Source organism: Lampetra planeri, chromosome 19, assembly GCF_965212315.1.
Source record: "Lampetra planeri chromosome 19, kcLamPlan1.2.h2, whole genome shotgun sequence".
NCBI lineage: Eukaryota > Metazoa > Chordata > Hyperoartia > Petromyzontiformes > Petromyzontidae > Lampetra > Lampetra planeri.
In genome coordinates, this window is record NC_136125.1 from 227,424 (window position 1) to 254,456 (window position 27,033).

Below are 27,033 nucleotides of genomic sequence, written 5' to 3' on the forward strand. Positions count from 1 at the left end.
CTTGCAGCAAGCGAGCGTGTCTTGTGTGGCTTTGGAGCAGTTGGTCTCAGAATGACTTGGCGAGATGTTAATTACCTCGCCGGGCCTACAGGAGTTCGTGGCTTCAACCCCGAGCCTGACGCTTACTGTATATTTGGAGTTTGCGTGTCTCTCTCCGCGGTCACGTGGATTTTTCTCCGGGTCCTCCCGTTTTTCCCTCCACATTTAGAAACGTGAGTTGAGAGTATTTAGCTGCTATAAACCCCCAACATGATAAGCCAACATGATAAGCCACTACATTGAGCTATCATTTGTGGCCAGGTCGCTTCTGAAAAAGAGCTACATAGTCGCTCAGTGGGCCTTACTTGGTAAAATAAAAATAGTTAATGGTTTAGTTTAGGGTTGAGGACTGTCGTGTTTCGGAAATATGAATGCGAGAAATTTGCAGCCACCCCTTGGGATAGACACACAAATCTGAGCAGGGAAGGCAGTGACACACGAAGGGCTTCCGTGTGTGAAAGTGATCTGCGTGCGTGTGGGCACAGCTGTCGGCACACGACGAAGGCAACGCCGATGGGTACATACGCAGGACTCTTGACGAGTGGGAATCCGATGGAAATGACGCCCGCAAGCCATTACCATAAACATCAAGAAGAGACTTGTCAAAGCTCTGGTTTTCCCTGTCGCCCTATATGGCTGTGAGTCATGGACGCCGAGATTGAGTGAACGAAAAAGGATCGGCGCATTTGAGATGTGGTGCTAGAGAAGAATGTGACATATACCATGGACAGCCAACATATCAAACACGTCCGTGCTAAGAGAGATCGCTCCCACTCTTCCACTCGAGGCCTTATTTGTGAAGCAGAAATTTACATACTTTGGACACGTTGGGGGGACCTCTGATGGACATATTTCACGAGACGACTCTTGGAAAGTTAACGTGAAGTCCAACTAACTAAGTAGGGTAGGGTTTAATGGCCTACGCATGATTCATTATGATTGTTATGCGTATTTACCCAGAAAAAACCCAACACTTTTTTTGGAAGGTCTTGCAAACTTTTCATAGAAGCGGGCGAGATGCCCAAATCCAAACTATGGGGTATTTTAATATACAGTAGATATACTGTGCTTAGGGGCCGTCCATAAATGACGTCACGCGATTTTGGACGATTTTCGACCCCCCCTCCTCGTCACACAAAAACTCAGACCCCCCCTCAAATATGACGTCACAAAGCTCTGCCCCCCCCCCCAAAATAAAACATGCTTCAAATCGCTTTAATCTATTGTCATTGCAGTGCGTATTTAATGTGGCGCTGCACTCTGATGTTGTAGGAGAAAACATTTATTAAAAAATATATTTAATTAAGTAGAACGTGTTGTCTATATTTATTTAAAGTTGCGCATTTTGATGTGACGTCACATTTCTCACCCCCCCCTCGTCACACATCATCACAAATGTCTGACCCCCCCCTAGGTGCGTGACGTCATTTATGGACGGCCCCTTATATGTGAATCATGCAAAGCAGCCTTCATCTGTCAGAGCGATTTTTTAGGCAAATTAGTATTTATGTGGTGGTCACCCCCCGTTTACAACCCCGAGAAAATGGTAGCAATTCCACGTTCCTATGGCAGGATTGTCCTATATTATCCATAGGACAATAACTGTTGCATTCCCCTTAAAGTGGTACTTATTTGATCGGCCCCCGCAGGGGGGGGGGGGGGTATAATAATATATGTCAGGATGTGTGATACAGATATGCTGTTCACAAATTGGACAAATGTGGCCTAAAGCTATTAAGTCTGCAGGCAAAGTGCCATCATTTAAATCTGGCCCGACCGGAACCGCTAGTGACGCAACGCAGCATACAGTTACGACGCGCTGTTTCGGAGAAATGACTGCTTTGGGAAGCAATCCACCACACCCTTCAGCAACATTCGCAACGCTTTCAATACAGTCAACGTTAGAAAAATCAGATGTCATCTCATCCGTCAACGACTGTGCAATTCCCCACATTGACTTACATTGCCTTTTGAAAAAAGTGCTGTCTCAACTTCTCTGTTGTGTTATAACTTTGTCCCATGTGTACAAACCTGTACTGCTGCACGTATTAACTGTATTCATAAAGCTCCTTTCTACCCGGGAATCGAGGCAGATCATGGGCCAAGGGGAGGACAAACTGAGAAGCCCGTGAGGCGCTGATTCAGATAATTGAAAGCAAGAGAGAGAAAATGCGTGCATGTCAACTCATCCGTGCCGTTATGATCGTGGCAAGTTATTTATTTCACTTTCTTCGTCTAAGTGAGCAATTGTTTTCATTTGAACGTTTTGCTACAACTTTACACTCGTACATTTTACTGCTATTTCCTGCATATTATGCGACACTTTCAGATCAAAATATTTTACGTGGCCTTTTGACTATTTTGTAAGTGAGACATCAAAGATCCCTGACTGAAATTTCAATTGATGGATTTAACATCTTAAAAACTCGTAAGCTCACTCCAGCAGGTGTTCTAATGTACCCTGAATCTCACTGTCAGTGCTAACTGGCAAAATCTGTCTCGTCCAAAGGTATTCGATTTATTAATATAATCAAGGTCTAGCGATTCTCAAAAAAATATTTCCATAAAACAGCAATAGAGGTTGCAAATGGGAGTACAAACGAGAATGCAAATAAAGCAGAGATAATGACGCATGCATCATACTATAAATGTATTGTATTTTACTGTTAATACAATATCATCAAACACCTGATGTATAATCTTTAAGTGAATTTCCAGCTTCCTGACAAAGAGCAGCAATGTATTAGGCAGAGGCTCGGTCTCATTTGCAGCATTTGTTATGTAGGCTAGGCGTTAGTCACAAAACGCACCTCTCCATAACAAAGGCTCAGTCAATTGTTATGCAGTCTATTCTTAGTCTTAAGCCTCACCTTACCATATTAATAAAAAGTGTGCCGTTCCTGGCCCTGCCCCCCTCAATCATTATATATACGGAGTGGTATCTCTTGTAATCCCTCATTTACTTGATACAGCTGTCGGGCTGTGACGGTTCCACCTGAAGACGGAAGCTTGTGTTGCCTCCGAAACGTCGTGATTTTTATTTTTATTTTACTTTTATTAATTTAATTTTTTTACCTACGTGACTTTACCGAAAAAAAACCTAAGAACAGCAGCAATGTAGTTTGGTGTGGAATGGTACATTATTTGTTGGGGTCATCTATTGTATAGAAGTGGTGTAAATGTCACCGATGATGCACTGTGCTATGAACACACAGCTCCGGGTGCGTCACAATGTAGCTTATCCAGCATCAATCTCAAACCGGTTTTGCAGATGTCAGCCGTGAATGCCACAATAACCCACATACCTACTGCAGCTTCACGCTACATTTTTTGTGTATCTGCAGTCTTCATAACAGTTACCTTGGCCATTAAATCAGAGAGTTTTGATAATAATCACCGTAAGAGGCCTCCGTGTCCAGCTTCACTTTAGCTAAGGCTCTAAGATGTTATAAAAACCTACAAAAGAAAAAAGTAACATTTACCGAATTAGTTTCAGTCATTTGTCAACCTGCCAACAATATGGGGGTTGTTTAACTATACTTCACCAGACTGGTCAGTACAGGTTAGCGAAGGAGCAGTCCAGAGCCACTTCAGATATCAAATGCCAACATTGGAAGCCGTGAGTGCGAATTTAATTCAGCGAGGTCACAGTTCAGCGCGCAAACTACTGCGCCACTGCTCTGTGCACCGTGTGCATATGTAGTAGGTTCAAGGAGACTTGGACGACGTAGTTGGAGGCACACTTATTTATTGAACTACAGTTGTATATACAGGCCGAGATATACAACACTCGAAGGGGTATCGGCCCCTTCACCTGCCTAACAGGGAGATCCCACAATCTCTGTCCCGGCTAGCCTACTTCCAGGTCCTCCACTACAGGGCTAGGGGAGGCTAGCTGACCCAGCTCTGGTCAAGCTGGGATTACGGCATCCTGAGTCCCCAGACCGGCTCTTAGAAGAACATCGGCTCTGGGCTCTCGGGGCCACGCCACTGGCTTGCCCTGGTCGGTCCTGAGAAGGACGGCGATCCAGGGGAGTCCCATGGCCTATCTAGCCGGTCTTCTTTCTTCGCTGGTTAAAGCTGAACACTGAACCCCGAGCCCTCCGGCTCACCGCCTTATATAGCAACTCCCCCACCGAGGGGTGAGGCCATGGGGGATCCCAGCGCCGTATTAGCCCCCCAGGCTAAACGGTGTGGACGTGGATGTAAGCATCCTTCCGCGTGCGGGCATAACCACCCCCGGTGTGTTTGTTTGCCCTCCCGTAACACCTCTACACATACGCTACTCGTTTCAAACGACCAACTGAAATAAGTGAATGGGTTATCGCATGAACAACTAACATTCGATTCAAAAGAGTGTCATAGGCATCATCTTGAAACTGGCTGCAGAGACGTCCATGTCACAGCCATAAAGGCTGCCGTCTGTACTACAGGGACCATGGCTTGAAGTAGCGACGAGAAGAATGATACATTTGTATTCGATTATTTCTTAAAGACCTGCAAAACGCTTAAGATATCTGATATGCCGAAAAGTATTTTACATATGTATATACAGTGAGGGAAAAAAGTATTTGATCCCCTGCTGATTTTGTATGTTTGCCCACTGACAAAGAAATTATCAGTCTATAATTTTAATGGTAGGTTTATTTGAACAGTGAGAGACAGAATAACAACAAAAAATCAAGAAAAATGCACGTCAACAATGTTATAAATTGATTTGCATTTTAATTAGGAAAATAAGTATTTGACCCCTCTGTAATAAAGGACTCTTAGGCGATGTTGGTCTCCGTCTGTCCTTTGCATATTAACTTGGGTTCTTGTCTCGCACCCCGCGATGTCCCCGGTTGGACCCGCACTTCTTCCGTCGCGTGTCCCCGCACACCGTTCGAGTCCTCCGCTCTCTCTGCAGCCACACCGCTGCCCGTGTGCCCCGCACACTCTGCAGCCACCCCGCTGCTCCGTGTAACTCCCGCACACTCTGCAGCCACTCCGCTGCTCCGTGTGCCTCGCACACTCTGCAGCCATTCTGCTGCTCCGTGTGCTCCCGCACACTCTGCAGCCACTCCGCTGCTCCACGTACACCGCTGGCCGACGGTGCCATGACTCCGACCACGTGGCAATTCGTGCCACCCCTCCGCCATATCTCCTATCTTTACTCTCTCTCGACTCCCGATCCCCTTCCGGTTCTCACCCTATATCCTCCTTCTCACGTGACCCTGACTCCTCCTCCTCCTCACGTGACCCTGACTCCGCCCCCACTCACCCCGACGACCAGGATCCACCTCCCTTAATACTCCGGCCCACGTGAGTGGTGCAGAGGCAGCGCCCACCCTGTCCTTGCTGGCATTACACCTCTGCAAAACATGACTTAGTACTTGGTGGCAAAACCCTTGTTGGCAATCACAGAGGTCAGACGTTTCTTGGAGTTGGCCATCAGGTTTGCACACATCTCAGGAAGAATTTTGTCCCACTCCTCTTTGCAGATCTTCTCCAAGTCATTAAGGTTTCGAGGCTGACGTTTGACAATTCGAACCTTCAGCTCCCTCCACAGATTTTCTATGGGATTAAGGTCTGGAGACTGGCTAGGCCACTCCAGGACCTTAATGTGCTATTCTTGATCCACTCCTTTGTTGCCTTGGCCGTGTGTTTTGGGTCATTGTCATGCTGGAATACCCATCCACGACCCATTTTCAATGCCCTGGCTGAGGGAAGGAGGTTCTCACCCAAGATTTGACGGTACATGGCCCCGTCCATTGTCCCTTTAATGCGGTGAAGTTGTCCTGTCCCCTTAGCAGAAAAACACCCCCAAAGCATAATGTTTCCACCTCCATGTTTGACAATGGGGATGGTGTTCTTGGGGTCATAGGCAGCATTCCTCCTCCAAACACGGCGAGTTGAGTTGATGACAAAGAGCTCCATTTTGGTCTCATCTGACCACAACACTTTCGCCCAGTTGTCCTCTGAATCATTCAGATGTTCATTAGCAAACTTCAGACGGGCATGTATATGTGCTTTCTTGAGCAGAGGGACCTTGCGGGCGCTGCAGGATTTCAGTCCTTCACGGCGTAGTGTGTTACCAACTGTTTTTTTGGTGACTATGGTCCCAGCTGCCTTGAGATCATTGATAAGATCCTCCCGTGTAGTTCTGGGCTGAATCCTCACCGTTCTCATGATCATTGCAACTCCACGAGGTGAGATCTTGCATGGAGCCCCAGGCAGAGGGAGATTGACAGTTATTTTGTGTTTCTTCCATTTGCGAATAATCGCACCAACTGTTGTCACCTTCTCACCAAGCTGCTTGGCGATGGTCTTGTAGCCCATTCCAGCCTTGTGTAGGTTTACAATCTTGTCCCTGACATCCTTGGAGAGCTCTTTGGTCTTGACCATAGTGGAGCGTTTGGAATTTGATTGATTGATTGCTTCTGTGAACAGGTGTCTTTTATACAGGCAACAAGCTGAGATTAGGAGCACTCCCTTTAAGAGTGTGCTCCTAATCTCAGCTCGTTACCTGTATAAAAGACACCTGGGAGCCAAAAATCTTTCTGATTGAGAGGGGGTCAAATACTTATTTCCCTCATTAAAATGCAAATCAATTTATAACATTTTTGACATGCGTTTTTCTGGATTTTGTTGTTGTTATTCTGTCTCTCACTGTTTAAATAAACCTACCATTACAATTATAGACTGATAATTTCTTTGTCAGTGGGCAAACGTACAAAATCAGCAGGGGATCAAATACTTTTTTTCCCTCACTGTAGTTATGGAAATGTCATGTATACCCTACAAAAATAGTTTGTAAAGCTCGTGACTTATGTTGAATACAATTACTCTTTGGTTCTTTTTGTAAAGTCACGTAGAAAGAAAATAAATTAAATAGTATTATATTTAAATAAATCAAATAGTATTCTATTTAATTTATTGAATACATTTTATAGTATTTTATTTATTTTCTTTCTACGTGACTTTACCGAAATAACCAAAGAGTAATTCCTACAGTCACGAAAGCTTCAAATCAAGTTTGAATATGATTGCATGTTAATATGATTGCATGTTAATATGCATACAGTAGTGTTTGACAACAGCCTCTTATAGTTCACTAAACGTCTGACTGTGTGTCTACTCTCCATCTAAAGATGACACAAAAGGCAACAAATGCATGACTTGGTGGTGCTGCATGGGCAGTGTTGCACAGGCTAACGAATCCTCAGCACATTCATCAACAACTGCCTCCTAAGGCACAATACAATAGGTAACAGACGCTCGGGCAATGACCCTTACTCGCACATCGAGAGGCCAGTGAAGGGACAGAGAGGATAATGAGGGCTGGGGACTGCGCCATACAGGGTGGTCCAAATTTCTTGTGACCCCCATTTAATTCTCTAAAACATCATATTGTACTTCTAAAGTGAGGTTTATTTAGAAATGAAGTTAATATGCAAAGAGAAAACGTGTTAGGGGACAATTAAGTGGGGGTCACAAGACATCTGGACCACCCTGTACACAATGGGCCTAATGAAAACAACATTTAATATTTTCTGATGAAGAGTTACATTGGTATAGAATTAGTGACCTACTAGTGGATACTGAGTAACGATGAACCATTCAATAATCATAAACGTATTACAAAGTAAACTGATTTATAAGAAAAGTATTATAAATCTGGAAACGAATGCAGTGTTTGTTGTTGGCAGGCCGGCTCGGCAAGGTATGAGTCAGCGGGGCGCGCCCGCGCATTCCGCACCCCGCACCTGCAGAAAGTGTTGTCCTCTTGTCGACGAGTACAACTCTGACGGTGCTGCCTCTTGCTGCCCGCTTTCCGTTTTCGGGCCATGTGTTCGGCCACGCGTGGTTTAAAAACTAACCTCACATTTCGTCGATTGGTGAAGAAAATCTGGGCTCATACGCCATCGGCGATGTCGGTTCTCGCAATCAGAGACAACATTGATTAGACTCTTTTAACACACGTTTAAAACGTGTGTTAAAGTACATGCATTACATGAGTCAAATATTATCCCTTCAGTCTGTTCCTTTAAACACGTCAAACTAGTTACGTTTGTTCTGTGGACTGGCAGCAGGCACACGGAGAGTACATCTCGAAAGTATACCATTTTGGTATTTTGCACAAACCAATGAAGTTGGTTAAGCTTCTTTACCCAGGAAAGCCTCAATAAGTCTCCACTCTTTTGCAGGTGGCTCCTGCCTAGTTTTTACAAAGAAGAGTGATGTTGCTATGTTTAAATCCCAATTTAGTAATTTTAGCATCGAAGTGTTTGGGCCAATATCAGTTCCACTGCGCGTTAATTTTCGATTTAAAGCTTTCGTGACTGCAAGGATTCATCTTCTTGGTTCTTTCGGTAAAGTCACGTAGAAGGGAAATAATAAAATAATAAAAAGTAAACAATAAAATACAATTCTCACGACGTTTCGGCCACAGGTGAAGAACAGGTCTGTCGGAAAGATAGCGTCTGAATGAACACCACCGAGCTTGGCAGCGTATATTTAAGCTGGGTTAGAGGAGGAAGGGCGCTTTGACAAATGAATTTGCATATCAACAGATTAATTTAGCATATTTATGCAAAATGCAGGTATGGGATTAGTCACTACAGTTGCTGAGCAAAGGCCCAACACGTAAATTGGCCTACAACACATAGCGCCATCAGAGTTGCAACAAAATTGTCGTTATATTGAGCAAGGCTATATATGAGCAGAGGAAACAATTCCAAGGTGAAGGAGCAGTGCGAGGGAAGAAGCAGAAAGTGTTGTGCTCGGCAGTGGCGGCTCAAGGCCGACAGCTCGGTAACCGTGCTGTGTTTATTGTTGGACATTTACTTAAGCACGACAAACCAGTATGTGGTGTTTACAAGTTTGTCCCATGACAATACCAGAGCCATGAAAAAAGTTGATGTTTAAAAAAATGTCTACGATACATTACAGCACAATAGATGTTACTTATTGTGGGGCCGCCGGGGTTGACACGATCACAATGGAAATATATTAATTTATTTATCCAGGAGAGCCAAGCTCCTGCTGCCTCCGCACTGCCCCATGATCACAGGACAGGTGCAGAGTGGCCACCACCAACCGCCCGGCCTCACGCGATGGAGCCGCGGAGGGCCTGACAACTATCAGCTCTGGCGTCAGCCTCACGGGACAAATAACCCCCGGGTAGCCTTAACAGACTATTGGGGCAAGTGTTGTTTAAGAGTAGTACCTATATAATGGTTGGCACGGCACACGAGGGGGTGGGTGGCCAGCAGCACGTCCGGCTGCCTTTGTCTCCCCATTGGAGAATGTCTATTACCCACCGCACCAGGTACTCATTTGAGGCCGAGTCGACCTTTGGGGTGTTGGGCCGTGAGCGCGCTAACCGCAACAACAGCCGCACGGCCCCACCGCCCACCTGGCGCCGTCCCCCTGTCAGCCTGGCGGTGCGCTGAGGCGGGACGGCGCGGACACAAACGCCCAGCAGCCTCAAGCGTGACGGCGCGGGCGCGGGTCCATCGCAGCTGTTGGGGGAGGGGGGAGGAGGGGGATGAAGGGGGGAGGAGGGGGATGAAGGGGGGAGGAGGGGGTTGAAGGGGGGAGGAGGCGGGGGGATGGGGGGAGGAGGAGGGGCAAATGGGGGGAGGAGGGGGGGAGGAGGAGGGAAGGAGGGGAAGGGGGGGAAGGAGGAGGGGGAGGGGGAAGGGGAGGGAGGAGGGGAGGGAGGGGGGAAGTGGAGAAGGGAGGGGGGGAAGGGGAGAAGGGAGGGGGGAAGGGAGGGGGGGAGGGGGGAAGGGAGGGGGGAAGGAGAAGGGGGGGAGGGCGAAGGGGAGGAGGATGGGGGGGGAGAGGAGGTAGGAAGGGAGGGGGGGAAGGGAGGGGGGAAGGGAGGAGGGGAAGGGAGGAGGGGAAGGGGGGAAGGGAGGGGGGGAAGGGAGGGGGGGGAAGGGAGGGGGGGGAAGGGAGGGGGGGGAAGGGAGGGGGGAAGGGAGGGGGGAAGGGAGGGGGGGGAAGGGAGGGGGAAGGGAGGGGGGGGAAGGGGGGAAGGGAGGGGGGAAGGGGGGGGAAGGGAGGGGAGAAGGGGGGAAGGGAAGGGAGGGGGTGGAAAGGGAGGAGGGGGGAAGGGAGGGGAGAAGGGAGGGGGGAACGAGGGGGGAAGGGAGGGGGGGGAACGGAGGGGGGAAGGGAGGGGGGGAACGAGGGGGGAAGGGAGGGGGGAAGGGGAGGGGGGAAGGGAGGGGGGGAAGGGAGGGGGGGAAACGAGGGGGGAAGGGAGGGGGGAACGAGGGGGGGAAGGGAGGGGGGGGACGAGGGGGGAAGGGAGGGGGGGACGAGGGGGGAAGGGAGGGGGGGAACGAGGGGGGAAGGGAGGGGGGGGGGGAACGAGGGGTGAAGGGAGGGGGGGGGGGAACGAGGGGGGAAGGGGGGGGGGGAACGAGGGGGGGAAGGGAGGGGGGGGGGAACGAGGGGGGAAGGGAGGGGGGGGGGGAACGAGGGGGGAATGGGGGGGGGGGGGGAACGAGGGGGGGAAGGGAGGGGGGAACGAGGGGGGAAGGGAGGGGGGAACGAGGGGGGAAGGGAGGGGGGAACGAGGGGGGAAGGGAGGGGGGGAACGAGGGGGGAAGGGAGGGGGGAACGAGGGGGGAAGGGAGGGGGGAACGAGGGGGGAAGGGAGGGAGGAACGAGGGGGGGGAAGGGAGGGGGGGGGAACGAGGGGGGGAGGGAGGGAGGGGGGGGGAACGAGGGGGGGAGGGAGGGAGGGGGGGGAACGAGGGGGGGAGGGAGGGGGGGGGAACGAGGGGGGGAGGGAGGGGGGGGGGACGAGGGGGGGGAGGGAGGGGGGGGGACGAGGGGGGGAGGGAGGGGGGGGGGACGAGGGGGGGGAGAGAGGGGGGGGGGACGAGGGGGGGAGGGAGGGGGGGGGGACGAGGGGGGGAGGGAGGGGGGGGGGGGACGAGGGGGGGAGGGAGGGGGGGGGGACGAGGGGGGGAGGGGAGGGGGGGGGGACGAGGGGGGGAGGGAGGGGGGGGACGAGGGGGGGAGGGGAGGGGGGGGGGACGAGGGGGGGAGGGAGGGGGGGGGACGAAGGGGGGGAGGGAGGGGGGGGACGAGGGGGGGGAGGGAGGGAGGGGGGGGACGAGGGGGGGAGGGAGGGGGGGGGGACGAGGGGGGGAGGGGGGGGGGAGGGAGGGGGGGGGAGGGAGGGGGGGGGGGACGAGGGGGGGAACGAGGGGGGGAGGGGGGGGGAGGGAGGGGGGGGGAGGGAGGGGGGGGGGACGAGGGGGGGAACGAGGGGGGGAACGAGGGGGGGAACGAGGGGGGGAACGAGGGGGAACGAGGGGGAACGAGGGGAAAGGGAGGGGGGGGAACCAGGGGGAAAGGGAGGGGGGGAACGAGGGGGGAAGGGAGGGGGGGAACGAGGGGGGAAGGGAGGGGGGGAACGAGGGGGAAAGGGAGGGGGGGAACGGAGGGGGGAAGGGAGGGGGTAACGAGGGGGGCTCCCGGCTCGGAGAGAGCGAGGCGGAAGCGCACCTGTGCTGCGTAGAGGCGCAAAGTAAAAAGGTCGTGGGCCAGGAAGGAGACGCTCAGAGCCACAAGAGACCCCGAGCCGCGAGGTTGGACGAGCAAGGAGCCGTACCCGTGGTAGGAACCCAGCGGCGATCGCCTCACGCCACAGTTGTCGTCACCCGGGTTTGACCCGGACCGGTGGCCATCGGCGTTTGTGTTGGGCCGCGAGAGCTTCGTGCCGTGAGGTAGGTGATGGATTCTGCGTGGCCGTGTTAGTCGGCAGTTGCGAAGTCCCAACATCGCTCTGGTGAGGTTGAATCGACCTGCCCCCCCCCCCCCAACGCGGAGGCAATGCGCCGAGTCGAGCCCTCCAACAAGCGACTGTTTACCCTACACGAATATAACTGCTGATGAGACCCAGTTTAGTTGAACACGCCGTTTAAATGGCTGCTGGGAACCATTTACCCGGAAGGTCAAGAGATGGTGGTTGCTTTGGGACGTTCCTTTGGATAGTGGGGAGCGGTGGCGTAGTGGTTAGCGCGGCGGCGCTACGAACCTGGCGACCCGAGTTCGATTCCCGGTCACGGCCAACGCCGGTGACGATTATCTGAACCGGTCCGATGGCATCCCCTAGGTAGACTCAGCCTCAAATGAGTCCCTAGTGCAGTGTGTAAACATCGCCACTGGGGAATCAAAGGCGGCCGGGCGTGGTGTTGGCTACCTACCCCCTCGTGTGCCGTGCCGGCCTTCATAGGTGCTCGCTAACGGAACTTGGCCAAAACGTATGTTAAGGTATACACAGAGGCTCTGTGTCTTGTCTATGGATAGGCTCGCCTACGCAAGACTCAGTCCCGCCATAGGAACGTAGAATTTCCACCTGTGGTTCGAGGCTGTAGTTGTCTTTGTGTATTCGGCTGTTGCGTAGTTTCTAGTGTTGTGATATTGGTAATATTAGTGGTGGTAATATTGTTGGTGTTGTGATTGTGGTAATGTGGGAGGTGTTGTGATAGTGTTAATGGAGGTAATGTTGATGGCATTGTTGAGGTGCCAGGTAATGGTTTCAGTGTCCATAAGAATCATAAGCATTGTGCATCATCACCACTTGTTTTTCCATTGCACACGGACATTCTCATTATCCCCTTGTCCTCGACAGAATCGCATCCACAGCACAAGCAGACCCAGGCTCGGTTCATAACCTGGCCCTTCTTCAGCAGCAGCAGCAGGACCACAGCTCAATTCCCAACATGATGAAGCGAACGAGCATGCAGCTGCCTGAGAGGAAGAGGTTCTCGTTGGACAAGCGCTGGACGCGGAGCCAATCGGAGGACCTGTCGGGCAGCGTCTCCTCGGGCGTCCCCATTGTGCTGCGGCTCCCGCGCGAGTACCGCAGCTTCTCGGTGCTGTCCAGCAGCTCGGCCGTGCTGCCCACCAACTCGACATGCAACTGCCAGGTGGGCATCCTGCCCCTGCGTAACTTCCTCGCGCTCATGGCCGACGACTTCAAGGAGGGGCCCGACCGGGTGTTGACGGTCAACTCGGAAGGTCCCGGCGGCTTCATGCTCATCAGCGGCGGGGACTTCAGCATGGACGGCCAGCACCATACACTCGTCAACTACCTGCCCAGGTGAGCAGTAGCCGCCACTTCCCGACAACCTCCCCGCAGCAAAGCCGTCGTACACGTCACGCATATGGGCAAACAGGGTGGGCAGCCAGTTGTTATATCGTTTCGCCGTGTAGTGTATAACAATAGTCATGATTTGTTCTTGATGAGAATTCCCCTCCGTTACTCCAGGGCATCTCGGAGCGCTTTACACGGATAACCGCATCTGGTCTCGAACGTTTGAAAGTTCACACCAAGTGTCAGTTGGCCCTGTGTGCACAAGGTGACTCGGCACAGGCCTGCAATTGGGCATTAATCTCCCAATAAGGGGTGATGATTGCTTTTATCCCAATTGAATAGTTTGCAAGTAACTTTATAATTTGGCAGATTTGGACTGTAACACCAGCACAGATTGGTCTACTCCCTGTGTGTGTATGCATGTTGTATGTAAGGGTACCATGGTGGCGAGATGTTAACTACCTCACCTGGTAAACGGGAGGGCGTGGGTTCAATCCCGACCCTGATGCCTGTATATTTGGAGATTACATGTTCTCACTGTGATCGTGTGAATTTTCTCTGGGTGCCTGGCTTTCCCCTCTACATTTAGAATCATACGTTTGGAGTATTAGTCTGCTTTAAATGTCCATATGTTAAGCCACTTAGTTTAGCTATCATTTGTGGCCAGGTCACTTCTGAAAAGGAGCTATATAGCTCAGTGAGTCTTACCTTGTAAAATAAAAATAATAGTTGTATGTATGTTGACCTTCGTTCGCACCGTACCTAGCCAACCGTGCTAATCTGAGGTGTATGCTATCTATGTGTATATAACGTGTGGTTCCTAAGGCTAAAACGTATTGCAAAGTGTCGGTACACATGTTTAGTGTTCTGAGAAGTGCCGGCATTGTATATAGAAATATTGTTTAAAATTTAAATATATAGTGTAAATATTATTTTAAATGAAAGGCCATTCCTCAATTTGTGTTACAGAAAATACGTTTATTTTTATTATTGTTACACTTTATTTACCCAGGAAAGTCCTAACCAAAGAGTCGGGTTGGCTGAGTTATAGCAGTTACACAATTAGTGGATGGGCTGAACAAAGAAACGCATGTCACCTCAATAAAACATCTCCCAAATGCATGTAACACTTTTTGCTGTCTTTTCTTGGATTTTCTGTTTGCACATAGTCACTTTAAGATGTTTTCTTGTTCATGTTTTTGTTTTTTGTTTGTTGCGGTTGCACCCGATTCAAGAGCCGAATGGCTCACAGGGCTATACCTAATACATGAAACTTGAAAAACTTGAAACTTGAGTAATTGGCTGTGTAGGGTGGGGGAGGGTATACAATGCACATTTTTACATACAACCTTATACAAATAAACTATTGAATGAATCACAATATTGATTGTGAAAGCCAACGTATAATAAACACATACAATATAGCTGATATTGGCCAAAACATTCCAATGCTGAACATTTTACCTGCAAATGCCTCAATTGGGATCACACACAGCCACAACATTGCCGCTCTTCTGAAAACCTGGCAGGAAAAAATAAAGTCTTGAGACTTGGTGAGACTTTCCTGGGTAAACACACGTAGTAGTAATAATGATTAATACAAATATAAATGAACGTTATGAAGATTCGTCTGATTTTTTTTTTTACACCGCTTATAAAATGCTAAACTACTCGGGTGGATCGTCCCGCGCACACGCTACATTGCCTGCGTGTTGTGCGTCCTGCAGAAAGTACGTGACTCGCTCGCTCCCGGAGTACACGCAGTACCGCGAGGCCATCACCAGCAAACCCCTCGCGTTCTTCATCACCGTGAAGGCCGTGCGTCACGGCACACCTGAAGGTGAGCGGTGCTGTGCGTGTGAACAGTCGGGGAGTGGCGGCGTAGCGAGCGGTTCACACAGTACTGCGCTATGAACCCGGCGACCCGAGTTCGATTCCCGCTCACGGCCCAACACCAGTGACGATTATCTGAACCGGTCCTGGGCCTCCCCTAGGTCGACTCGGCTTTAAATGAGAACTTGGTGCAATGTGTAAACATCGCCACTGGGGAGACAAAGGCGGCCGGGCGTGCTGCTGACCACCCACCCTTTCTTCTACTCTTCCGATCTTCATAGGTGCTCGCTAACAGCACTTTCCCCAAAAGTCTGTTAAGGCTTTGTGGATAAGCAAAATCACAGATCAGTAGAGTTGTCATAATATGCATGTTTTCTTATATTTCCTGCTTATGTGAGCATTCAGGCAGCGTTCATATCCTGTTTACAACCCTGAGCCATTGGTGTAAATTCCACATTCCTATAGCAAGGGCAATTAAAACCATAAGACAACCACTTTTGACTTCCTCATGAAGTGGGAATCATTTTATTGACTCTGACGGGATGATGAGTCCTCCCCCCAACCAGGGGTTGAATTGAACCTAGCAATTATGTTCGTTCCACTTGTAAACACTCATGAATCGGTTTTAAAACATCTTCATCGAGGACTTATGACCTTGGGGAAAGTGTTAGTGCCGGCTCACTGTGTTGCTGCCTTCCCACTTGTCTGTAATTCCTTCAGCGAATGCGAGACACAATTTTCACGACCGACGCTGTGTACAATGAAATATGGGCGTCGTCGGGGGGAGAATGTGATGACGCACCTTCGCAGGTGTTCGGCACGAGTCTCGAAGCATTCGTGCTGCCCTGTGCTGTGAAAGCAAATGTGTTTACACGTGGAGTTTGTGACCCGCGCCTTTTCAGATCAGGACTTTGCCGTGCTGCTCAACACACGGCACCCTAATATACGCCACCAGCTGATCAAAGCCATGGACAATGCTATCGCGTCCATCTCTGGAGAGAGCTATGTGTTCGAGGTAAGCCGCCTCCTGCTCTGTTTTGTATATGACGTAGCTTACGTCCAACTCGGGCTCGTATTACATCGGGAAGGGTCCTTGCCTATACACGCTTGGCAGTTCACCAGCATTGGTTCAAGCAAGCCGGACTGCTGATGAGACACTGCATGTCTAAACCAGTCCTTGCCTATAAACATGGCAGTCCATTTGTGTTTGCATACAAGAAGCAGGCAATTCAGTTATACAACACGACATTATATCTGTATTATGGTTCTGTATTGCAATGTAAGTATTGACTTTAGACTTTTCAACTTATTGGATGGCAGGGTAGGTAGTGCAGTGGGTAACACTCGTGCCTCACAGCAGGAAGAACCTGGGTTTGATTCCTGATTCGGGCACCTTTATCTGTGTTCTCCACCTGTTCGGCGTGGGTTTCCTCTGGGTTCTCCGGGTTCTCCCCACAGCTGCAACCACACACATCACACTATGCAATTGATGTTGACCAAACATCCAAATGCCACAAGACCCTCTGGAATATTTTGACTCGTTGTGGCTTTCTTGGGAAAAAAAGTATTATGATATTTATGAAGGAAATGTGTGTGTATTTACTACTATAATGAGCCAAGAGTGTCTGTGTCCCGCGCGTGACGTCACTCTACATCGGCCAGCCCCCCTCATTAATAATCATGAAGAGGTGACGTCTTCCAAATGGACACCCCCCCCCCCCATTAATAATATTTAGAGGGTGACGTCACTCCACATGGGGGGGTGAGGCGCCTCCTCCCCCCTCCTCGGCGTCAACTTACAACCCTCACTACAAAGGCAGAACCCTCACGTCACGCGATTTCCATAACCCTATTGAGACATAGAAGTAAAAAGGACGTCATGATGAACGAGGGATTATAACCTTTAAATGAAATAGGTCTGTGTCACCACGGCTTAACAAATTTCACACGAATTGATGCAATTAATTTCACGTTGCGGTCTGCTTTTCGCTTGCAAGTTTCAGATTTACTGAAATACACCCGTCCTTGGACGGGCAAAAGGCTAGTATATATATGTTTTTCTATTCTTGGTCAACAGGTCAGCCTGGAGAAAATTGTCAAAGATTTCTTCAGTTCCAAGGAGGGCTATGCCAAGGACATTCCGCTCCCCGGCCTCCGCTTCACCTTGCAATACGAGACGGACGCACTCTTTGACATTGCTTACTGGTTGGGCTACAACAAGCGGGAATTGGTGATTAAGGTGACGCCTGCCTACCTGACCTGCAGCAGTGAGGAGAAACGCACCAGGGTGAAGCAGCTGCTGGAGAAGATGAAGGAGGAGCTCGTGCGCCCGGGCAGCTCGGGCAGCTTGGACAGCGACAACGGAATGCCCAGGCAGCCCCAGAAGCAAGGTCAGGCGGCGCTGCTTCTGCTTTAACGATACTTCCATGTACATATATATTTATGTTTACATGATCGTGGTGTATATCTAGAGAAAGCGAAATTTTCTACTCACCTTGTTACTTAAATATTCTCAAACAACGACGCGAGCGATTGTGGCGTTTTGAGTCCCGAATAGTTCTGCATCAAAGTAGGATGTGTATCTTAGCAGAGAGGGTCCTAGCTTATAAACATCTGCCAGTTAGCCAGCATTGTTTTAAGCAAGTCCGACTCATCAGCAGAGTTTGGCTTGCTTGAATCAATGCTGGCAAATCACTGCCATCGGTGCAGCTCAGTGCTCTGACTTTAGCCACCTACCAATGAGATAGTCTTGATAGACTGAGCTGAACAAATGCTTTTCTTCGTTCAATGTTGATTTGTATAAAATGTGTTGAGCGCAATTCCTATTTGTCTTACAGACTCCATCCTGGAGGAAGATGAGGGTGGGGAAGATGTGTTTGTGTCATCGTCCCCACGTGCAAGCCTCGTGTCCAGTGGGAATAACTGACCACCCCAGCCACTCTGTTTAGATGTCCCACACTGCAATCCGAGACGGCTTGGTCTCAAACGTGCCGTCACTAGCCAAAGAACGACTGCACAGATCTCGCTGGAAATCATCTTGTCAAATACTACATTGAGCATTAAGCTTTCTGAGTAAGTGGTAATGAACAAATCCTTTTCGGCGACCTGGGCAGCAGGGTGGCGCAGTGTTAACACTCATTCCCCGCAGCAAGAACGGCCTATGTTTGATTCCTAATTCGTGCGGCGCCCCTCTGTGTGGGGTTTGTATTCCGTCCTGTTCTGCGTGGGGTTTCTTCAGGTTCTCTGAAGGTTCTCTGAAGAAAAGTAATAAATACAGTAGACTCTTGATTATCCACTTGCAGTTTATCCAATTTGCAGTTTAAGCTCGCACCTTAGATGTTGACGTAAACTAAGCCCAAGTGAATAATCTAAAAACATACATTGTTATTCTTGGAAATGTTTATTACAAGTCACGTGCTTAAACCGAACAAATATGTTGATCCAGTTAATGCAAAATCCACGTGATCGCCTCTACAGTACAGCAGTTGCAGATATTTACAACAGTGGGCAGAATTAGATGTTGATTGGCGTGGCTCTGTTATTCACTTCGTGGGCAGAGCACGCATATCGATCGGTCGGTTATTCTCTCAAATTTTTTGTTTTGCTCATTAACAAATTTTCTCAACTGAAACATAACTTATACCCCTACATTAGTGTTTTTTGGCATAGAGATCTGGGGACAATAGATGTTTTTGGATTATCCGCAATTTTGAACTATTATCCACGGCCGTCCTGCCCGTCACTAGCGTGGATAATCAAGAGTTTACTGTATACCGCATTGAACACATTGTAATACGAATTGGCTAAGAAAATTTTACCTTTAAAACCATTCATAGTATAATTAATTATAGAAAATTCAAATGGTACCGGGGTGATGATTGCACTTGCATTTAAATGGACAAGTAGACGTGTTAAGTGCGCATATAGGGAGTTATGACAATCGATAAAGTCAACAAGCGCAAACCTCTAGACATCTACAGTGTCCATCTCCACAGACAAGAGCTGTGCGTGTCTGAGTATCAGTTGTGTAGGTTTGAAGTCGTGGTCACATCTGCCGGTGGTGATGTTGTGATGTAAGTTTTTAAAAAGAAAAATGAGTAATTTTATTCAGAGTGGGCTATTGGATACATATTCATCTCTCTAAAAGTACACTCGAATGAGTAGGTACTTGGAGTGGTGTCCATGCAATGAGACATCCTCTGAACCAAGTGTACATTTTATGTATGGGTATCCCTCGATTTACGAAAGGGATGCGTTCTTCAATATTCGCACGTAAAACGAAATTTCATAAATCGGAATGGCTTTTCTCATTAATTTAATAATAAAATTTATGGATGTGTATTGGACAGTCAGTCCAGCTCGACTGCCAGCCTAAAAAATGACACCCATATCACTTTTCTCAATACAAAAATAATAAAGAACATAAATATGAAAACAATTGAATAATAATTAATTAAACACAAATAAATTACAGTTTTCAGGAAAATTCCAAAACGATCTGTTTGCATGTTGGAATGACTGGCAAGGCGATGTGGAGGCGTTACTGTTGCACTGCAAGGACACCATGACGCTGTCGTGGATGGATGACGCCTGCCGTAGTGAAATTTCGCCGCTTGCGGGAAAATCGATTTCGTCATTCAAAAAGTGTCAATTGTGTTAATGCGAAATTTCGCAAACCAAACGTTCTTAAATCGAGGGATACCGGTTTACAAAAACGACAATGTAAAGATCTCCAGAAGAATTGTCTCAATCATGTTTTCTTGACATTTCCACAGTGGGTCAATGAGCCCAGACCAGATATTTCACTTTTGGGTGCTACCTGAGGCTTTTGCGAGATTCCAATATCTTGATGTGGCCATTAGTACTGAATTGTGACAACCAATCAAAATGAGTGTGTTACAAAGTAATCCACTCTTATTGGCTATGTAAATAAATTGTAGTGACTTAAGCTTCACTACCTTAGGTGGTATTTCTGCTCTGGCCCGTGGACTACAAAAATAGGGATTTGTGCTGGCATGTGTGGTGGCTGGGTGTGTGGAATGTGAATATTTGAACGTATTCTCAGTACACCGGTGGTGGTGCGTGGTATAAAAAAAGAAAGCTTCCCCCCCCCCCGCCCCCCCGCAATTCGCAACCTCTGGTCAGGAAACCTTGCAGGCTGGTGCATAAAAATCGGTTCTCGTGATGTCGAAGCAGTCGGAAGGTGAACGTCATGAGCAGCTGAACACGAAGCTTCACAGTCTGTTGCCATTTCGCAGCACCCAGCCTGATGAAGATTGGCTGCTCGCTGTTCCAAAGGCAGATTTGACTCCTCGTGCCCTAGACTTGGTTGGATGGTTCCTCAATTCATTTCCGGAATAATTTCATGGAGGACGGTGGCATAAAAAGATTACGACTCGTGGTGTCGCCACACGTTCGAATGGGAATGCAGCTGCTGAATCAAAGGTAACTTCAGATTGTGAGTCTGCAGCTCACTCAAGGGCAACAGGGACATTGTCAGACTGTTTTATGAGGACCCCGCTGTGTTATACTGCACCGATGTACCGCCAATGCCTCCAAATGTTGTTGGTTGGCTGCATGAGGATTGATTGTACATATTACTGGTAGGAACCACCTGGTTCCAACAGCCCACTGGGGATTATTGTGTCCGTCCGTCGTGCATCAAATAATGGGAGGGGTTGGGTTGGGTGGAGAGGGGAGGGTGGGGATGGGCTGGGTGGGAAGGGGCTGGGTGGGGAGGGGCTGGTTGGGGAGGGTGGGTCTGGGTGGGGAGGGTAGGGCTGGGTGGGGGGTGGGAGGGGTAGGGCTGGGTGGGGAGGGGCTGGTCACCTCGTGGTGCCCTTATACAACTCAACGTTTAACCTACTCACGCCGGCTTGTGCCCGCCCTCACAGTCGGGCATATTTGCGGAATACACCACGCCGCCGTTGACCCTGGCCATTGACCGAGCAACCCAACGTTCCTACCAGCTCCCTCCGCAGGAATGTGTTTTGGAGATGTGAGCCATAGTAATGCAAACGTATTGAATTTCGATTTAAAGCTTTCGTGACTGCAGGGATTCGTATTCTTGGTTCTTTCGGTAAAGTCACGTAGAAGGGAAATAATACAATTAAAATAAAGCAATACAAATTCTCACGACGCTTGCTTGTGTTGCAATCGAAACGTGATCATTTTTATTATGTTTTATTTGTATTTTTTTTTTAAATTTCCCTTCCACGTTACTTTACCGAAAGAACCAAGAATACAAACGTATTGGTTATGCTGTATATGGGGTGCTTTATATGGGTATGCTGTTTACGTATGCTTGTGAACGTGTTGTTTTCATACACCATAGTTTCCTACTTGGTGCTCCTATTATAGTTTGAACATTAATGTACAGTGTTCATGCTGTAGTTTATAACTGGAGTTATAAAAAAAGACCTATCAATATATGAGAGAATTATAATTATGTAGACCGAATTTTTATGGCATTTGAACATGCAATTTCACCTCGGTCTACTTTGTCTCCTGAAGGCATCTCTGGCATGAGCGTCGTGCTTGACCTATTTTGTCATTTTAAAACAAGTCAACATTCGAAGGTTATCGTTTGTGAAAGCGCTGAGTTGGCAACCGCTGAGACCCCGGGTTCGAATCCAGGCAGCCAGCCGCATGCTATCAAAACCTGGTTCTCAAGCCGAGTGGCTTGAGGGTCTCGCGGCCCAGTCAGCAGTGACTGCAAAATCCCCACCACGTCACACCTGCACTTAATTTTGTTCAAAGGAAAGTTCCCGTGTGAGTGGGGAAGTGCTGCCCTCTAGTTGTGTGTACCGGAGGTCACTTGGAGGGTCCTCGTAGCTCGCGTGTTGATGACATCTGCTTTTGTGGGCCCTTCTGTATATGCAAGGGCTGCACCGTGAGGCTTCAGAATGGGGACTTCATATCACAACATTATACCAATAGCACAATAAGGAGGTCAGTTTTTAGAGCCAGTGAGGCTTTCGTGGGTAAACGGGCACGTTTAAAAGTAGTGGCAATGCTGCATACGTATTCATTTTTGATGATTTAATTTTACTGCGCTTTTGCCTTGTCAAATATAATAAACAAGGGTTGTCTATCTGTAATTGTTTGCCGTGATTATGATGAATATGGCTGCATTGAATATGTTGGTTTGGGACATATATATTTCAAGGGCTCAGGATATGAGGACAGGAATGTTTTTTTTGCACAACCCTGACGTTTGTAGAGAGGAACACATTGTACCCATGGCACAGTACGGGGAGTAGAGCCAACGTGTCACGTAGGGAGAAGGACGAAAGGGAAAGAAAGGATGCTGGAGCAGAAGTCCCCAAGACGGACAAAGAGGAGGGCACGGCGCAAGAGGAGCAGCAGCAGCAGGGAGAGAGATGAGGAGGGGGAGAAGGAATAAAGTTACTCCACTTCGCTCCCAGTGGAGCATAAGGCCGCAACAAGCCCACGCCATGCCGGACGGTTTTTAGCATTAGTTGGTCTTGAAAGAAGGGATGATAATAATACCTTCATTTTATATTGCGTCATTCATGCAAATTGCATCCCATAACACTGTATATGTATTATGTATTAGGACCAAATCCTTTCTACAGCGACTATTGTACTAAGCAAATACAAATCTGACTCCCAAGGACATTTTTCAATAAATAAACAGAACATGACCCATGGCAGGATGGTAAGTCATGGACTGCCCTGAAATGTTTTGCTACATAATTCTCGTATTACTTCTGTTTTCTTTCTTTGTTGATTTATTGGGTTTTAGTCACAGCTCTGAGAGCGCTTCCTGTGATTTAACCTGAACCCTTTGCACGACCGTCCAGTTGCTTTGATTTGGAATTGTCCAATTATGCCCTTAATATCCGTCTTGATATTTTTATTTTGCAACGTAATCCATGTGTTTTATATCGTTCGTATTCACGTATAATTTGTTGAACTTCTTTTACGTGTTCAATACAATATTTTGTACTTATGTTAGGTAACATTGTGAAGCGTCTAGAGTTGCGATAGCCTTTATATGCGGTACTGTACTATACAGTGCCGAGAAAAAGTGTGTTAACCCCAATGATAATAGTGGAAATTCCATAGTTTTACCATAATAGCCTTCTTGAATCAAAACTGGTCTTTTCTTAAATAGCCAATAGGGTTTATATTTACCAATTCCATGTCTTTTTAAACAAAATGATGTATGAATTAAACAAACAATAAATAAATCATACTCTTTGATTCTTTCGGTAAAGTCACGTAGGTAGAAAAATTAATTAATTGGATTCCTGCAGTCACGAAAGCTTCAAATCAAGATTAATAAGTTAACCTTGACTTAAAGCTTTCGTGACTGCGGGAATTAATATTCTTTGGGTCTTTCGGTAAAGTCACGTAGATAGGTTGAAAGAAAATAATAATAAAAACTACGACGTTTCGATCACAACACAAGCGATCCTCATCTGGAGGAACAAGTAAACCCGTAAAAACAAAGTTTTTCACTCTAAATCCTTTATATGCGTGGCGGCTAGAGTCCTCTCGTCCTCTGGCTTGAGATGGCTGCAATCCATGGGTCAGATGATTGTCTGCCAGTATTAAGCAATTGGTAATTAAATATTTAATTTGTTTTCCCTAAACAGTGCAAAATTTTGGAAAAAAATTTTCACGAAAATTAATTGTCACACACAACGAGTCTGTGTGGAAAATGTCAGCTCGATTGGATCACGGGAAGTGGGTTAAAAAACGAGCGAAAGATTTGCACGGTCCTAAGCAAGCAAGCGAACTTAATATAAAGGATTTAAGATATATTCACCTGTGGAGGACGCGGAGATCGATCCCGCGGGGCTTTGGCATGGGAAGCGAGGGCGCTACCAACTGCGCTACTCCGCCACGGCCTGTGGAGGGGTTACGCTCTGGGCTCCTATACTGTGACGTTCAGCCAAAGCCATGAATGAGTTCTATTTGAATAAATGTAAATTAAATTTGTTTTGCCTAAAGAGTGTAAAATTTTTGAAATTTTTTTTCACGAACATTAATTGTCTGTCACAACGAGTCTGTGTGGAAAATGTCAGCTCGATTGGATCACGGGAAGTGGATTAAAAAACGACCGAAAGATTTGCACGGTCGTAAGCAAGCAAGCACGCAAGCAAGCAAGCACGCAAGCAAGCAAGCACGCACGCAAGCAAGCAAGCACGCAAGCAAGCACGCAAGCAAGCAAGCGAACTTAATATAAAGGATTTAAAAAAGAGTAAAGTTGCTGAGGCAGACTGTTTTAAAGGTTTAAAATGGGTGTAGCCCAAGGGTCGTAAACAAAGTGGGCGGGACTAGTGATGCTAATGTGAGATTAGCATGTTAATGTCAGATCTGCAGATGACGTCGAGGACGGCGCGTCGGTGGCTATGTTAATGTGAGAGATTAGCATGTTAATGTGAGAGATTAGCATGTTAATGTAAGATTGCAGAGCCGCTGCCGCATTGGCGCACGAGGTGGCTGTGTTAGTGTGAGAAATGTAACTTGTTAATGTAAAATCAGAGCCGATAATAACAACTAACATCGGAAGGTAGGGTGGAAACATCACAGCGAGTTATGACTTAAACTGGTTAATAACGTCCTTCCAATGATTGCTACGTTTCTACCCATCTTCTCGGTTGAAATTGTGTCTTTGTCTATAAATATGGATGGTTTATGAACGAATCTTTGTTGATAGCCAGTGGGTTTGCAAAGTATATTCGTCTTGGAGAAATCAATTTCGTGTGAGCCCACCGCATTAAAACAATGATCAGCTACGGCCGAGATATTGGCCCTACCGTGTTTCAGATCTGCCTTGTGTTCACGAACACGGTCCGAGACCTGTCGCTTAGTTTCCCCAATGTAACGATTTCCGCAGACACAGCTTAGTTTGCAGACGACGGCATGTCAGGGCTCACATCCTTCTCAGATGGGATCAGATCACGAATCTTATGCACAGTGTTAAATCGAACCTGATTTTGCGTTTGCTCATTATTTTGGAAATCTTGTTGGTGACCCCTGCTATGTATGGCAAGGTGATGGTTTTGATTGGGTCCTCAGATGGTTCTTTCCCAACGGTTGGGGTGATAGCTTTACGAATTGTGTAGTCTGAATATCCATTCATCTTGAGAGCTTGGTTTACGTGTTCCAGTTCACTGGCTAGGTGATGATGGTCTGATATACATCGAGCTCTATGGTGTAAAGTTTTGATGAGGGAATTCTTCTGGGATGGATGGTGGTAGGAGTCAGGTTTTAGGTAGGCATCTGTATGGGTGGCCTTCCTGTAGGCATCCAATGATCCTCAGGCCATTTTCGCCTTGGCTAATGGGAGTGTACATGACTCATATCAGAAAAATACTGAACACGAATGGTGTTCATAGAATGATAGCAATGATATCCTCAAGGCTGCGTCCTTTCCCCTCTGCTCTTCTCCCTGTACACCAACAGCTGCACCTCCAGTCACCCGTCCGTCAAACTCTTGAAGTTTGCAGACGACACCACCCTCATTGGGCTCATCTCTGATGGGGATGAGTCTGACTATAGGTGGGAAGCTGACAACCTGGTGACCTGGTGTAGCCAGAACAACCTGGAGCTTAATGCTCTTAAGACCATGGAGATGGTTGTGGACTTCAGGAAGAATACAGCCCCACTCACCCCCATCACCCTATGCGACTCCCCAGTCAACAATGTGAAGTCCTTCCGCTTCCTGGGCACTATTCTTTCCCAGGACCTCAAGTGGGAAATGAACATCAGCTCCCTTATCAAGAGAGCTCAACAGAGGATGTACTTCCTACGGCAGCTGAAGAAATTTATCCTGCCAAAGATAATGATGGTGCGCTTCTATACAGCCATCATTGAGTCCATTCTCACCTCCTCCATCACCATCTGGTACGCTGCTGCCACTGCCAAGGACAAGAGCAGACTGCAGCGTATCATCCACACTGCTGAGAAGGTGATTGGCTGCAATCTACCAACCCTTGAGGACCTGCACACCTCGAGGACCCTGAGGCGAGCGAGAAAGATTGTGGCCGATTCCTCTCACCCTGGACACTCTCTGTTCCAGCTACTCCCCTCCGGCAGAAGGCTGCGGTCCATCAGGACCAAAACCTCACGTCATAAAAACAGTTTCTTCCCATCCGCTGTTGGCCTCTTCAGCAAGGCCAAGGGCTTAAAATGACTTTTACACTTAAAATAACTTTTACACTTACTTTAACATTTTATCTACAAAATTACACCTTGCCATATTTACAACATGTTACCCTATTTGTATTTTTTTATTTTAAGATTGTATATTACGGCTAATTCACATTTTATATTGTATACTTATTCAAAATTTTACATACTTTATCCCCTTAGTATTAGACTTTGTAACTTTAGTATAGTTAGACTGTATACCACTTATTTAAGTTTTAAGATTCCTACATGTTGAATGTATGCACCTTCCTGCCATAGTAAATTCCTTGTCTGTGCGAACTTTCATGGCGAATAAAACCCTTTCTGATTCTGATTCAGGAGAAAACCACTGCTTTACAAAAATAACGTTTCTGCCCGTCTGAACTTCGCCAAATAGCACATAGATGATCCACAACGCTTCTGGAACAATATTCTATGGACAGACGAGTGAAATAACTTTTGGCCTAAAAGAGAAACGTTATGTTTGGTGAAAACCAAACACTGCTTTTGAACAGCAAAAATATCATTCCAACCGCCAAGCATGGTGGTGGGAATGTGATGGTTTGGGGCTGCTTAGCTGCCTCAGGACCTGAACGGCTTGTCATCATTGACACAACCATTAATTCTGCATTGTATCAGAATACGCTAGAGGAGAATGTCCGGTCATCCGTCCGTGAGCTGAAGCTGAACCGAAAGTGGGTCTTGTTGCAAGACAATCATCTTGAACATACAAGCAGATCTACAAAAAAATGGCTGCAGAAGAAGAAATTCCGCATTTTACAATGGCCTCGTCAAAGTCCGGACTTTCACCCCATCGAAATGTTGTGGCAGGACCTGAAGGGAGCTGTCCATGCAAGGCAACCCTCAAATGTCACCGAGTTGAAGGA

At 47.8% G+C, this 27,033-nt stretch overlaps 1 protein-coding gene across 4 annotated transcripts; it reads left to right on the forward strand.

Moving 5' to 3' along the window:
- The first annotated feature begins 11,531 nt into the window (after positions 1-11,531).
- MEDAG (mesenteric estrogen dependent adipogenesis) lies at positions 11,532-19,928 on the forward strand. 4 transcript variants are annotated; one of them, XM_078602708.1, is made up of 6 exons: positions 11,532-11,774; positions 12,741-13,153; positions 14,875-14,987; positions 15,883-15,995; positions 17,058-17,370; positions 17,818-19,928. In XM_078602708.1, exons 2-6 carry the CDS (start codon positions 12,774-12,776, stop codon positions 17,904-17,906), a joined length of 1,008 nt encoding a protein of 335 aa, XP_078458834.1. In that variant the 5' UTR covers positions 11,532-11,774; positions 12,741-12,773; the 3' UTR covers positions 17,907-19,928. The 4 variants fall into 4 exon arrangements, with proteins under 4 accessions (XP_078458834.1, XP_078458833.1, XP_078458831.1 ...); XM_078602707.1 differs by having other exon boundaries at positions 12,744-13,153; XM_078602705.1 differs by having other exon boundaries at positions 11,533-11,774; positions 12,683-13,153.
- Positions 19,929-27,033: the final 7,105 nt, after the last annotated feature.